The 16,467-nt window shown below is 39.7% G+C and overlaps 1 protein-coding gene across 1 annotated transcript in view; it reads right to left on the reverse strand.

Annotated features, from left to right (window-relative positions):
• Nucleotides 1–11,538: 11,538 nt before the first annotated feature.
• Nucleotides 11,539–16,467, reverse strand: part of lbr (lamin B receptor) — a 29,612-nt gene continuing 24,683 nt past the window's right edge. Inside the window, exons 10-14 of the mRNA XM_061092128.1 lie at nucleotides 15,292–15,417; nucleotides 14,985–15,153; nucleotides 14,615–14,695; nucleotides 14,035–14,157; nucleotides 11,539–13,741 (exon numbers count right to left, since the gene is read on the reverse strand). Of these exons, the coding sequence (XP_060948111.1) occupies nucleotides 13,581–13,741; nucleotides 14,035–14,157; nucleotides 14,615–14,695; nucleotides 14,985–15,153; nucleotides 15,292–15,417 (660 nt within the window). The 3' untranslated portion in view covers nucleotides 11,539–13,580. The remainder of the gene's footprint in view (nucleotides 13,742–14,034; nucleotides 14,158–14,614; nucleotides 14,696–14,984; nucleotides 15,154–15,291; nucleotides 15,418–16,467) is intronic.

Here is a 16,467-nt window from a genome sequence, read left to right on the forward strand (position 1 = left end):
AGCAACACATCCAATATGGACAGACTGAGGAAAGAAAGCTCTCAGAGTTTATTCCCATGATCAAAAAGACTGAATACTGGGAACTCCAATAGCTCACTGGTTGAAGTGGAAAGAGGTGAAGATGGACAATTGGATCGTGCTAAGTTATATTTACAGTTTGGGGTTATCTAGTTGGATGCTAGTCAACAGGTATCTCAGTTAACTCTGCATTTTCAATTCTAGCCACGTGTCTGTTCACATGAGTGGCAGAGTTGTTAATTACAGGCCAATAACACATCACCATCAGATCAGACACAGATAATTTATTGAGCGACAGGATGAAACTGTGACGACCTTGGGGAAATTAGGTCACTGCAGTTATCAGCCTGGTAAAATACACAGCATGGTTTCACAATTACTGATGATCTGTCTGATGAGCAGGCAGGCTGATAACATATCCAAACAACCACAATATGACCTGTGGAGTCACTTTAAAAGAACAAGCACCTGAGGAGGAATTGCTCTTAAAAAATCAACACCTCATCCATTGAGTCACATTTGGCTCAATTCCCCAAATCTGATTCGAGAAGCCATCGCAAATGTTTGCCTGATTCTGAGGTTTATAATAAAACCATATTAATCCCCTATTGTGATATTAAATCAAATGTAAAACAAAGGGTAAAATGTCTCTGTAAGGACAAAATGTTTTTACTATTCAGTTATGGGGAGAAGTTTTTCCCCCATTTCTAAACAAAAAAGCATTTAAAAAAAAGAAAGAAAGTAATTCAAAAAAGGTAGGTAAGTATGCAGCCCAAATTTATTAGGCATAATATCTACAAGTATTTTAAGCCAAATTTGTGAAAGGAAGGCTGGTAAAGAAAATAGGAGATGAGAAAGTTAACCTCAAAATATTACTAAAGCTACAAATGTAAAGCACTATAAAAATGCTTTATTTGCCGACATACTGAAATGTGGGAACTCTGCTGTGATGCACAAACAGCAGCTTTTCCTCAATAAAAGCATTAACATGTCATTAATGTTGCAAAATCAAATTAGTTCAAGTGCGTTGATTTCTCCCAATCAGCAGGGAAGTCCATTAGAGAAATGGAATAGTAAGACATGGGGCTTGTGTGAAAGCAGTCACATCTGTTTCTACTTCTGTTGGTGCCACTTACCTGAACAGGCTCCTTCACAACAACACTTCAGGTGTCCTCTCAATCAGAGTCAGTTCAATGTTCCCTTTAGAAGTGTCCGTTACTGCTGCCTGCCACCTTCACCAATCATCTAAAAACTCTACTTTTAATTATTTTTCAATATGAGGAAGCACTGCAGAAGTCTCAGTCCCTCCTGACGGGTGGATGAAACTATGCATCATATGAAGCTGCTGTCAGACTAGACGCGAAGGCAGCTACACAACACTAGCCAGTGTGGTGGTGTGGGAACACAGACTCAGCAGACAGTCAACTCCGGGTGTGAAACTCTCTGAGGCTCAAGTTCTGCAATGTCACAGAACCCAGAGAAATGTGGCATCCAGAGATTATGGCTCTGGTCCATGTTACACTGCCAAGTCTACTGTCAGTGTGTGAATGTGTGTGTGTGTGTGTGTGTGTGTGTGTGTGTGTGTGTGTGTGTGTGTGTGTGTGTGTGTGTGTGTGTGTGTGTGTGTGGTCCAGGTATTTGTTTTTACATTACATTGAATTTAGCTGACACGTTTTGTTAAAGGAAGGCTGAGTGGTAGAGCGTTCGTCTTCCAACCATATGTTTGATCCCTAGTTTTGCCCATCTGCCTGCTGAAGTGTCCTTGGGCAAAATGCTGAATCCTGAATTGCCCCTCATAGAACAAAACAAGTGCTGCCAGTAGATGCACTGTACGAATGGGTGTGTGAATGGGTGAAAGGCAAACTGTACTGTGAAGCGCTTTGAGTGGTCATCAAGACTAGAAAAGCGCTATATAAATACAAATCTGTTTACCATTTACTTTTATCCAAAGCGACTTACGATAAGTGCACTCAACCATGAGGGCACAGACCCAGAACAACAAGAATCAAGTAAATACATTTTGCTTCACAAATTTCGTTGAGTGGTTAGCTCGCATTGAAGGAGCAGCAAGCCGATGCTTTACTGTTTTATTCACAAATTAATTTAACCAAGCTATTTTATATTGTCATACCATCATTGTATTTCAGTTCATTCTAAATTCCTAGCTATTTCATTCATATTAATTATAATAAATAGGTAATAAATATAATATCAACTATTTTTAAATCTTGAGATTCAGATTCTTATTATTTTCTTTTATCTGTTTTTACTATTAAACTGTGATTTCAAACTTTATATTGTTTCCTTTTAATTTGCTGTCCCTGTGCAGCACCTTGAATCTACCTCAATGGTGCTTTATAAATAAAATTGCCTTTCATGTTAAAATCGTATATCCCTACTGTGCATAATTAGATTTTATCTACTTTGCAAGTGGTCAATTGTTGACAAAGGGATCGGTTATTTCATTTTCTCAATCATTATCAGTGAGTCCTGATGTTGGTCCAGAAGATGGTGATGGTTTCTAAATCAGGGGGTATAAAGGGGCCAACTGTGTCTCCCCATCCATCCACTACTCCTTGAATCATCAGTTATTGATTTCTTTTTTAGCTTGATATCTTTGAGCAAAGCCACAAGTCAATGAATATGTTTTTGAAATTGTTCAAACACATTTTGTAGTTCTAAAAAGCTTTGGGAATAAAAATGCTTGTTACTACATTTGCTCTGAGGGACACCAATACTGCAGCATAGAGCCTTAGGACTTTGTTTCTTCAATGTTTGTCAAAGGTTTTTTATCATAGATGCACCACCAAGGTAAAAAAGCATGGCTCCAAAAAATGTTTTACACGTCAGAACAAAGAAGTTACTTAATCAAATTATAAATATTTTTCAGAAAGTGGCTGCAGGTAGTTAAGATCTTTCTGTGGCCGTTTGTGACACACATTATTCCAGAGGCTCGTAGATGAGGCAGCAGCGGCATGTGGAACTGGGTCAGGACCGTAATTCCTTATGAGAATAGAGAGCAGAGGAACTGGCAAACATGTCACTGTCTGTTACACAGCAATGAGGGAAGGAGAATGGAGGGAAGAGGAGAGGGAGAAGGAACTGGGAGAAAACAATGATGGAGCAGAAGGGTGGAGATTAAGAAGCGAGAGAGCAAGCAAGGAGGAGTGGGAGGAGAAGGAAAGGGATCAGAGTGAAAGTGGAAACAGAGGGAGAATGAGAATGTGTAAGAGAACAGAGGGAGAGAAACAGTGGAAAAGACTGATAGATTAAGAAAGCAAGAATAAATGGAGCAGTGGAGGAGAGCATGGGCCAAAACTGTGCCGCACGACGCTGGGATTAATCGAGACGTGCTGGCGGCAGATCGACAGCTGTGCTGACTGGACTGATTCTATTGTCAGAGGAAGTCCAAAGATCCTTTTCGAACAGAGGCAGTGCACACACACACACACACACACACACACACACACACACACACACACACACACACACACAGTAGGCAAACCATCTGGAAGTGTCATTATCCAACCTTCACAGAGATAGGGAGAGAGACACAGAGCAGATAGGAAGAGAGACTGGAGAGTGTGTGTGTGTGTGTGTGTGTGTGTGTGTGTGTGTGTGTGTGTGTGTGTGTGTGTGTGTGTGTGTGTGTGTGTGGGTGCTTGCTTATAAAATTCTAGTAGTACAGCAGCAACAGCCCACTGTAGAACTGAGAAAGAAATGATATAGGTTTCTTTTTTTTCTAGGGCCAAATAAATAATAATAATAATAATAATAATAATAATAATAATAATAATAATAATAATAATAGTAATAATAATAATAATAATCAACCTAATTGAAAATATATCTGAAAGTAAAAGCATAGTGTTCGTTATGTTGCTACAATGCTGAATTTACAGAGCCTTTATTTTGAAAAGTTTTGAGACTTCTAACTGGAGAGGAACTGCCAAATCAGGTAATATGTATTGGTTAATTGATTTTTCATCTCTTAATATTATCTTTTGATTGATTATTAGGTCTTGAGTGAGTTTTAAACCCCAAAAAAATGTTGTTGTAAAGTAAGGACATTGAGATTTGGCTTCTCACCTAAAGCAGAGAGGAACATTATGTCTTACAAGTGCAGCCACAACTTGAAGCCTTCGAAGTTTCGTAGCCTGCTGTTCAAAGTGTCTCTGTGATGAGAAGCTAACAACAGGCCTCGTGGGCAGGTTTCCATCGGGCAGATGTTGACTGTAATGATGCTCAGGCGAGCCTGGCCATCCCCAGCTCAACCAGCCGAGCCAAATCCACCATTCCCTATTTAGAGGAAGGTCTTTGATTGCTCCCTGCAGGCTAATGGCTCGTCCCACGTTAAGGCCCCATGCTCTGTCTCCTCCCAGGTTAACTGTTGGAGTCCTGAGATTGCAGGAACACTGCCAGACCATAATGAACACACATAATCACCACGGTAATGATGTGAGGGTGAGCGTGGTGGCACTCGGCTGCAGCAGAGAGAAACAGGTGTGAAGATGGCTCAAAAGTTTATTAGTATAGCTGTAGGTTCTTCATGCATTCACATAAGATAATAAACGAATACTTCCTGTATATGGACAGAAGATCTTCTTTACAAAATCTTGTAACAATCTAAAATTAAATGTAGAGATGACCCATCTTCATTCTCAGACCAGCATTGTGCTTTCAAACGTTGCAGCAGTGCAGTATCCTTCCAGGGTAGGAAAGTGATATAACTCCATGCTAATGTGCATGACACAGATTTCCTTACATCTCTGGCTGATCTTTGATCTCTGTGAAACTGGAGAAAATCCTTATCTCCTTGATCTCCATCCTATGACGCTAGAGAGTTTCCACGTGTCCATTTCTTGGTTACTCAGCTGTAAGATGAGATCCCTGCATAAAAATCAGGTCACAATGAAGGTGCCTCTACTTCTTATGTAAAAAACATGTCCATCAAACACCTCATTACAGAATGAATCACAGCAGGAAAATTATTCTGCGCGATCCACAGTGCTGACACCTCCGATACCGAGCCATCAAAGACACTAGTGATGAGCAGGCTGAATGTCTGCTGTGCAGGCACGTGTACAGTAAGGACGGGAGGGGAGCCTGTGTGTGTACTGGTGTGTATGTATCGCTGCATGTGTGATTAAAATAAGGGAAAGCCTTTTTGCATCCTGTCTTAGCTGTTTGCATGCAGCACCTGCCACTGGGTTGTCTCTGGCAGCAGAACACACCCGTCTCTGAGTGCTGAGCTGTTCTCCTTCTGCCTCCTGACTCATCTCTCCGACAAACAAATGGAAAAGATCAGATTATTTTATGATTGGGTGCAAAGATTCTATCAAATGTGCTTCTGCTAAAATTAGGAGAAAAAACACAAAAGCAAAAAAGCATACCTACAGGGTACCTTTGCTGAGGATATATGCCTGAGTTAGTAAAGTGCAGAGAGAAAGAAGAGAGAGATGATGGCATGTAACAAAAGCTGCAAAGCCATATCTGAACCAAAGGTGTTGCAAGGACATCACATGGCACTGAATAGTAAATTGTTTGTCTTTTATAAAGCAGCTTGATGACCACTCAAAGTGCTTCACAGTGCAGTTTTGCTATTCACAATAATGTAATGCATCTCTGTGCAGCCCGTTCTTTGAGCCATCAGAGGCCATTTGGGGTTCAGTATCATGACTTACGACGTAGGCATGCAGAATCGGGGAGTTAATGGAAAACATCACTATTCTCTTATTATTATTACGTATTTTGCATAAGTTTGTAAAGTACAGAGGGAAAGAAGCATTGTTTATTTTCAATAAGGGAAAAATGTCAATTTAACCAAATGAGGAAGACATTTTGAGCATGTTATCAGGGTGAAAATTGTCTGGCTAATAGGATTTGTTTTATGAGGACCCTGAGGTTAAAATGAAAGTCTGGTTAAGTGAGAGATAATCTTTGGATGCTGAAAAATACAAAAAGAGATGGATTTGATACAATAATGACGTATAGACATTTGTTTAATATATATTTGGCATAAATCTCTTCAGTTCTAAGAGACTATAATTACCACAGTAGCACTGTCCTGGGACAGAGGCAACCACATATCTTAAGTGGAGTTTTTTTTATCATTTTAATTAAAAAAAGGAAGATGTGGGTTTGTTTAACACACAGTAGCATATATCATTCTTTAGCCTATTTTAAATACGTTTTGAAACGCATGTGAGCATAAGAATTATACGGTTTATGTGTGTGAGGATAGAACAGGATTTATAACAGACTGGATTGACGGACTGAAATAAAGCACCAAAAGCCCAGTATGAGTACGAAAGTGTGTGTGAGAACAAAAACTGTAACCACCGGGCTATTTAATGCTTCACACTCCCCTGACTTCAAAGAGATTTTAAAATCAATTAGTTTTGTCAAAATCACAGCCAAAGCAAACCTCTCTCTCTCTCTCTCTCTCTCTCTCTCTCTCTCTCTCTCTCTCTCTCTCTCTCTCTCCCTCTCTCCCTCTCGCTGTAGCCACAGACCTTAACCTGAATGTTTTGATGAAGCACGAACGCAGTCAGATGGAGACGCAGGAGCAGCGGTGGTAGCCCAGCTTCTCTTTGATGTCTCACTTAAGTGACTATTGTGATGAATAATGAGACTCACGCTGACCTTTGTGGAATAAACTGGCCTTATTATTCATTCAAAAACAAAATTAACACTGCGTTTTCACTACAAGGACTAGTTTATCTCTCTTTTTTTCTCTCTCTCTCTCTCTCTCTCTGTGTTGCTGTGTGTGAGAGCAGGTACTTGCAGTTCTATCTTTCTGAGGACCCTACACTACATTAGACTCCGCAATGAAAATGGAAAATGTCAGTGAGATAGAGTGCAGGCTCATGGCTGCTTCCTGGATGCTGGAACTACCAGTGTAAACTCAGTTTGTATCCAAAATCTGCAACAATACCGGGAGGAAATATGTTGTTGTTCCGTTTTGTCCAGCACTACGACTCAGTGCAACACTGACAGTGACTCTAGTTCCACAACTGAGTCACATTAAGAGTTACACTGTTCCTCTTCAAGGTTTCTGTATCTGAAAACCCACCCTGATGGAAATTTCACCTCATTATTTCCTGAATATGTCATCGACAGCACCACATCTGCGATGTTAAACATGATGAGGTATGAATATCACATTTCAATTTTCATATCCCCGGGCCCTCAATTAACCACAAAAATAAACAGTAAAATAACCTTGCTCTGAATCTGCTGTGGTTGGATTGATCACATTGATCCAAAGAGTCCTTGGATCAAAACCAGGGGGTACACACCAACATGTTGGCTATAGCAAACAACAAGGATAGAAAGATTGTTTATTTTGACAATTTTTTGGACCGTCCTCACTTTCTGATGCACCTTTAACTTGAAGGGACTTGGTTTTATGCTCATGGTTCACCTCATTTCAGCATTCACCTCATTTCCCCTCTGTGTCTTTTCTGTATCCACTCCCTGCTGTGTCTTTTTTGTCCCCAGTTTTTCTGTCTCCCTGTCCATAGCATAAGACCGCCACCTTCGTGGACCATGTTGACCATAAAGGCCGTACCAAAATGGGTCTGTTCTACAGAGGATTGATCAGCGTCACTAGGTCTTCCTACTCTTGGTTGAGTTCAAACTTGATACTCAAACATTGGACGTCTCGTGCAAGCGCCATTACCTCTTTGTCATGAATCTTTTGATAGTTTGGGACTGGAAGAATCCACCTGATGAAGTATTTGTTTAACGGGGATATAGGGACGTATTAGTTCACAGCATCTGAAGGAGCCTTGGAAATGGGACAGTCTAGTCCAGCCAGTGGGACATAATTGGTCTTCAAATGCAGCCCTGGAATTGAGACACAGGTTGTGTGTGTTTGTGCTACTAGACACGGTCACCTGGTTGCAAATTCACCTGCACCCCTGCGTCTCATCACTTAGTAGCTTCTGTATTAAAAGCAGCTTCAGGTCAATGGTCCAGCCATCTCAGTCGTCTGCAACTTCCAGCTCTGTTCCTCTTATCCAACCTGCCCAGTCGTCTCCAGTCTGCCTCACATGTCTCTTACCACCTTTAAGAACCCCCATCCCCAACCAACCCGCTTACCTTAGACAACCTTTGTGTCACACCCTGTGCTTTCGACTTGTTGTCTTTAATATTGACACTTGGTAGTTTTCAGGTCCTTTTCTCCTTTATTTCCCTCTTTGTCTGACTCCGCCCAAATGTGATTCACCTGTTTCCAATTGTCTTTCCCTCTTTTGTGTCTTAGGTCTTTGTCCCTCACCTTGTCGCAGTTTGTCTCGTGCCTCTGATGTCCGCTACCGATCCTACAGTGCTTTTCTGTGTATTTATTATTGGACTTTTAGTTTTGATCCTTTTACCTCATGTTTTTGCGTTGTCTTTGAGTCGAGCATTTGAGTCCTGAATTTTCCCCTCAAGTTGTAATAAAATAACTTTAACTGCCTATTGTGTCCTTTCCTGTGTTCTGCTCCTTGGGTCCAAAATTGAAGTGGACTCCACATCTAGAGAATAAATTATGTCAATGTGTCCCCAAAAAGATGGTGGTAAAAGTGTGTGTGTGTGCAGGCTGGCAGCGAATGACACAGAAGATGTGCATTGCCATGGCAACAAATGGACAGTTCACCCCGGGCAGCTCCCCTGTCCTCAGAGGGTTATGTGATTTCGTTCAACTCTATCGGCAGAGCCACCTCCAAACATCCCATTTACTTGGCACATCCAGGACACGTGTGATGTACGACTGAGGTCAGATCACACTGTTACAGTAGATTAAAAAAATGGAATGAGTTTTTCCTGTCTTGCAGTCTTTGATGAAGTGTGAGCAAAGGTGAACTCCTCAATATTTTCACAATAGCAATAGATGCAATAACTTTGTATAATGTGAAAGGTGTCACAGGTGGCAGTAGAGAGACTTATGCTTATGGTTTTTGCTGTGTTTGCTCATGACCTAATTTCCTGCCACAAAACAAAACTGTGATCGAAACCCCAAACTAAACTGAACTCTTCAGAACTGTGTGTCTATAAGTGTTTTCTGATCCGATGGTCTTTTGGAAGATTTTCAAAAAGAAAACATTTCCTTCTACAACCATTCCTTCCACTTTTAATACAGAAAAACACAAACTAAAGGTATGAATGGGTTTAATGATTTTTAACAAAGTACCTGCCTAAAAGAATGGATCCATTTGCACTTATAAGGTTATTTAATGTTTTGTTTGGTAATATCCATGCATTATTCACTTTTTGTACGAAATTTTGTGAAAACTAGTTTGCCTTTCTACTAATGATTGTGGTTACTCTTTGATCTGAACCATGTAGTATGGAGGGGTGTCGTTTTGACAGATGTTTATCATTGCTTTAATATTAATTGCCTTATTGCTTATTACAACATTAACTCATTTGATTGAATTGCCTTCAGTTCCCTTCAATTCCCTTAAGCTAGCCTGAGAAACATTGGAAAAATAATCTGTTCACTTCCTGTGAGACTTGAACAAAGCTGTCTTTGAACATCAGAACACCGATATCTGTAGATTATTAAATGTATTCTCTTTGCCTGCTCAGGGTCAGACCTCCTGATACACTGTAGGTGTTGGAGCTCTGTCCCTCTCCAGCTGGGAAAAGATTTTTCTCTGAAACTTTCAAATATGAATTTCCACCTCAGGTGGTTTTCTTCCAAAGAACATGAACCCTGCACCAAAGATCAGGATTTGCATTGTGCATTATGCAAGTGGTTAAGCTTCGACAAAAAAAGGTTAAGTCATTTAAGTGGCATTAGACATGAAAATGGAAAGTGTCAGTGAGATAGAGTGCAGGCTCATGGCTGCTTCCTGGAGGCTGGAACCACCAGAGTAAACTTAGTTTGTATCTAAAATCTGCAAAAATACCTGCAGAAAATATGTTGTTGTTCCGATTTGTCCAGCACTATGACTCACACAGTGCAACACTGACAGTGACTCTAGTTCCACAACTGAGTCACATTAAGAGTTACACTGTTCCTCTTAAAGGTTTCTATATCTGAAAACCCATCTTGATGGAAATTTCACCTAATAGTTTTCTGAATATGTCATCAACAGCACCACAGCTGTGGTGCTAAACATGATGAGGTATGAATATCACATTTCAAGTTTCATATCCCCGGGCCCTCAATTAACCACAAAAATAAACAATAAAAGAAGCTTTCTCTGAATCTGCTGTGGTTGGATTGATCATGTCGGCTAAAGCAAACAACATAGAAAGATAGTTTTAATTTGAGTATTTATTATTTTATTCTGATCCACGCTGGCAAAAAAAGTAAGCAAACCTGCATTAATGTGTAAATTTGACTTAAAAATAATCAAATCACTATATAAGTGAAATTATGACCAAACACACAAGTGTATCGTTATTGTCAACCAACATTTTATCAAGCTATTTTCAGTGTAGGTTTGAACAGTTGTTTCTTGTTTAGCCTTGACAGTGACAAACAGATTTACCAGCAATTTAAAGCACAATGACACGTCTGTTGCATTGAAATTGCATTGGAGCAAATTAAATGAATTTAAAGATAAAATGCTAACTTCTCATAAAACCGAAACATGTGGTAAGTATATAAAAAAATTTAATTTAGTAATTTATCTATTTTATGATGAACCAAACACATCAGCTATACAGTAGCTACAGTATGTGGGTGTGAACACTGCTAGATTTCTCTGCAGCAGAAAGGCAGAGGGAGTTATATCGTGGAAAAGAGCTCCATCTTGTGGCAGCAGGACCTCATATATAAAGGATGAGATGAAAACTTGGATCTAAGAGACAATTTAATGTGAACTACCAGCATTAAGATTGAGATGCTGAAATGTGACCACGCATTGATCTCCACATCCAGTTTGCGTTTATATATAATATTGTGATGACCCGTCCTGACGGAGCTCTCACTTCCTGTTTTATTTTAATTTTTCACTCTCTCTGTTCATGAACTCAAGTTTCACTTCCTCTAATTTTACCAAAAAGGACCCACATTTGTTTTGGGGTCATATGTGCCACCTCAAAAGTGGGATTCTTAAGGCTCACATCCATTTTATTCGGTCTGCAAGAGGCCCAGAGGAGCTGCATCATTGTCGGTAGTGGCACAAATACGTATGCTATGTGATTTTCTGCATTCTTGCATGTGTGAGGGAAGGGTGAACTTAGGAAGGTGGTTGGGGGGGAGGCCAGGTTCGTCTGCTTCAGGCGAAGGTGGAGTTTATAGTTGCTACCCGAACTAAGCTTTTCCCTTATTCAGCCATGGCTGGTAACTTTAGCGGCTTCTGTAAAACATTCTCTGTGGCCTCACATCTAACTGACCTGCTATGTCCGAGAGTGACCGTTAAATGGGCTCAGGCTGTTCTTCCAGAGGAAAATTCTGATGGAACAAGTCTTCCAATCTCTTATTTTCTAAAGAAACTTGATTGTCATCAGAGTGGAACCAGACGTGACTTTGTTAACCTACAAATGAACTAAAGCCACAGACAGAAACAGGAAAAAAGAGAAAATACTGTAAATCTTTATTTTATGCTGCAACATTTGTACAGGTGGGCGTTTAGATTAATCTTCACTGAGCTTCACTTCTCATTCACTAGTGTCAAATATTACAATACATCCTGGTCTCTACTCAGACCAAACCAGAGAGAGTAGCTTTACCTCCATAACATGAAGAAGACAATCACCATAATGTGTCCTGGGCTCTAGAGCGTGGTGGCATCTGAAGTATTCAACTCTTTTTACTCTGGCCAGGAAGGTGTTGACCATTAAACAATTTGTTTTTTTTGTAAATGCATTTTGGTGAAATGCCCAGAAACTTGGCAAATCTATGTGTCAACATAACTATAGTGGTCAAATTGAAAGTTAACTTAAAAAAAGAAAGCAACATTAAATATCTACTGAGAAACATCACTACTTTCAATTCTTTGACTCAAAATAACATGGTTTAGAAATGTATATTTACAGGGAATTCAGTCAGCACAGCATAAAAAAAATACTACCTAAGCATAGTTCAGAAATTGCTACTTGTGTATCTACAGCTGCACAGGCTTAAAAATACTTTTTTTTGGGTTTGCACATGCACAGGTTATAATGTTAACAGTTCACAGCACTGCATATTGTCACAGTCTAAATATGGCCTAGCTAGTTAGAGCTGAAACGGGTCAAAACCAAATTCACGTGACAGTGGTTGGAAGTCGACCAGTTCATTAAGCTCCAGAAACTAGCAGGACAGAAATACAGATGTTCATCAATGCTACACAAACGCAGGAAGTAATGGAGACAAAATAAAAGCAGTTTGGAATTTCGTAATGAAAGCGTGACACATCTGTGATATTTTTCCTCTGTTCAGCAGATATGTCACACTCTTAATTACACACACTGCCCCAAAGAGGACAGATGAGGGAGAGCTGGACACTGAGGGAACCTGAGGTAGCAAAGCCCAAATCAAATTCACTTTGGAAGCACTGATAAAAAAGAAAAACAATGCCTCACAAATTAGTGCATTTTTTTCTTGAGACCTCATCATTTAAACATTTTACACTCTGGAGTCAAAGCTACTCGATAAAACTATTCACAACAAAATGATCATGACAAAACTTTCCTAGTTCAACTTTCTTAAACAAGTTCTGGGTCCTGAGAAATATGATTCTAGTTCCAACCAGTGACTGTATACAAAGATGGCCGACGTGACAGCTCCTCAAAAAGTGAAGCCGTGTGCACCTGGGGCGCCCTCTAGTGGCTAGCTACATTACGTGTCATAAACCTCCACATTGGCAAATGTAAAATGGACTAAATTAAAAAGAAAGCACACGTCAAATAAAGTTTCCTCAAAGATGTTTCTGTCACACTGGTGTTTCTGATGTTTTGTTTTAAATGGTCATTTGATGCTTTCTGATCACTGCTAATAGTTGCTATACTATTTTGTCTTCATTTTTACAGCGTGGGAGGAAGTGGCGACAAGTCGTCCGTCTTTATATATAGTCACTGGATCCAATTTACAGATAATAAAAAAAGGATGCATTTTCAATAACACCCATGACACTATACACAAGCTGTAAAATTATAGGAGGGTATACAACATTATTCATAAAAACAAAGATGATGCTGTCATTTTGAATATCAGAACAAAGTGTAAAACTTACCAGTATAAGTATGCAGGTGGTGTGTTATTCTCCCAAGTATTAAAACAACAGTGTATATACAAATATATACATCCTAACAATACATTCCTAGCAGAGGCGTTTTGTTTTTCCCCACCAGTTTGCGAGATTTTAAAGCAATATATATTTTTTAGGTATTTTCTATTAAGAAAGGAACTTCTTCAAACAGTTCATACAACCAATGAGTATTTTTCTTCCACGTAAAACTTTAATGTACTGTGGCCTTCTCAGTCCAGAAAGATTAAGAAAAATTCTTTGTTTAAAAAAAAAAAAAAAAAAAAATTCTAAAAAGTCAATTAGTTCATTCATATTTGGAATTTTTTTTGGCGAGCCTTCAGATATTGGTTTAAAGAAAGGCCTCGGCTCGACTGTCCAGCTTCAGGCTCCTCAGTAGACACGGGGAATGATCCGGTAGCGAACAGTCCGGCAGTACTCGTCCCACGCTGAGCCGTACTTCCTCCTGCAGTCTCTCATGTCACGGGAGTCTCGATGCACCAGCAGTATGATGAAGTAGATCATGTAGTACCACGGCAGGAGGTGGCTGAAGCCTGAGACAGAGGACAGAATAGAGAAATTAACCTGTATGTACATTTTTCTCTCATCTGTCCACGACAATAAGTTCAAGTTCTCCAAAAAAAATCAATCTCTACACTAATCTTTCATGGTTTCTAGTATGTTTAACTTTGTTTATACATTTTAGACCAGTGAACATCAGGAAGTGAAGGTGAAGAGGATAAGACTCTTGAATCCTGAACAGTTTTGTTATTAAAATACCAGTTGTAGTTGAAAGCTGCCCTTGACAACGTTTCATTTCATATTTGATCTCAAAGCTTCGACTCACCACATGGCAGGGACCAGGCCAGAGCCATCATCAGGTCTCCCAGGTAGTTCGGGTGACGCACCACACCCCACCATCCAGAGACCAGGAGACTCTTCCCTGTCGCTGTGGGGATCGTTTTCAGATCTGGAGACACGAGAAAGACGAGAAGTTATAGTCGAGAAAAGTACGAAGACTCGGAAAAAAAGAGGGGATTGTTATCCACAGTATTTGTTGTGCAATTTTATATGATATTTGCTGTTAATTATATATTTTGGGCCTTTTTATACAGAGTGTTTCATGCTGAAATTATAAGCACGCCAGGTTTTTGAAAATGCTGAATGTAATTATAATTGCTTCATTTCACCTCAGCTATATTCAGATACTGAATTTAAATATTATTGAGGCTTAAAAAGTTCTTGTTCATTAAAATCACACTGTAGCTCGTTTCCACCACCGTTGAGAACTCTGATTGAGGCTGATAGAGATATCAGACATAAGTGACTCTAATGACTGTTTCACCAGATTCATTTAGAAGAAAAGTAGTAGAAAAAAAACTTATCACAGGACCATGACATAGCCGTACACCTGCAGAGCAACTTACGGGACAGTTGGGGGTCTGATGGGTCTCTCCTGAAGGCGTTCTTCTCAGAGTTGGATTTCCTGAAGATGTAGAAGCCAAGGACTGAAAGAGTGAGAGACCAAGAGAAAACGTTAGCAAAACCACACAACCGCGGGGATACATATATATCCTCTCTACTTTTGAAATGAGAAAAATGTAGAGCCTGACCACAGAATTATTTATATCTTAATTATCTTTAGCTTACATTTCTATGAGATCATTAAATGACAATATCAAAATATAAAGATAAGGCAACAGCAATGACAAGTCAACAGCGCTTTGTGACGCCAATAATGTAAATCCTGAAGTCAGACAAACAGTAAACTCAGAACGAGGCTCTGCTCCTACTCACGTTTGAGTGTGATGATGGCTCCAACTGCTGGGAGGCTCAGTGAGTTGGGGTGGCTGACCAGGTAATAAGCCTGCAGGGTGTAAGTAAAGGGAACCCACACCAGATCCCCAAAAGCCAACATGAAGCCAAAGCCATCATGCATCAAGTCCATGGTGGTCAGGATGGCCTCCTGGGAAAGACAGACACAATCAGCCATTATTCATTAGGTCTGAACACATGTGGTTTTATGCAGTAAGGTCCTTTATAGGATGTTTACCTGCCATTTTTAATGTTTTACTAAATAAACATCACATTTTGTCAGGCTTACCTCATTCCAGAGGCCGTCCACCACATAGAGCAGCATGAAGACATTGACGAGGATCATGCTGTATGATGGAGCATCAAGATGGTGCAGCTTCATCTCAGCCAGAGCCAGTGCAAAGTTGATCAAGCACTGAAAACAACCAGAGAAATGCATCATTGTCATCACTTCCGAATCATCCTGAGTGAGCTGTGTCAATTTGTGGAGATACAGATGAACAGAAAAACTACATGTGCATGTGTACTTCCTCAAATGTTTATGCTAAGGGCGATCAGTGCTGCCATGCAACCTGTCTGAGGTTACAAAGTATTTTGAATATGACCAGCCCTCTTAAAAAACGCAAAAGGTCGCATTTTCATCAACTCTACTATTAACATGTAACAAGTACATTTTGGCTGATTGTGTTATAGTGTTGGGGGATGTCACTTAGATTTGCTGTCTCATCTAGAATTCATTCAACTCTATAAATAATGACCCTAGGAACTGGCACTTAGAAAGATCTCTTCTCTCTCTCTTCTTCTCTATCTCTCACTGACACACACACACCCACACACATAGACTGAGTTAAAACAACATAATTTCATGAAAACAAATGTGTATATTTGCACAGAGCAGAGAAGTAAGATGCCATCACACACATGCAACTAGGGCTGAACGATTTGGGGAAATAATCTAATTGCGATTTTTTTCCCCAATATTGCGATTGCGATTTAATATGCGATTTTTTATTTGATCCAATTTTTTTCCCCCAACAAAACGTAATGAATGATTTAAATATGACCAACACAATATTAGATACATTTAGTGTTAAATAATATTTAAAATTATAGGCTCCCAAGTCAGAAACATTTCACACAACTGAAACATAGAATTTGCCTCTACTATACTTTGAAAATATTTTGTAAAATCAAAGTAAATAAAGTTATAAATAAAAAACGGAGAAATGCACAGGCCACAAAGTCAAACAGTACAACTGCATGTATGAACAGTTTCCTGAAGTTAATGAAATGGTCCCACTCCTCAGACTGTGATTTTTAACCCTTTCGAACACAAGTCACGTAACAGACAGAGTGTGTGTGTGTGTGTGTGTGTGTGTGTGTGTGTGTGTGTGTGTGTGTGTGTGTGTGTGTGTGTGTGTGTGTGGAGCCACAACACAGCAGACATGAGGCGGTGTAAAGACCT

The sequence above is a fragment of the Limanda limanda genome, chromosome 18, assembly GCF_963576545.1.
Source record: "Limanda limanda chromosome 18, fLimLim1.1, whole genome shotgun sequence".
Lineage (NCBI taxonomy): Eukaryota > Metazoa > Chordata > Actinopteri > Pleuronectiformes > Pleuronectidae > Limanda > Limanda limanda.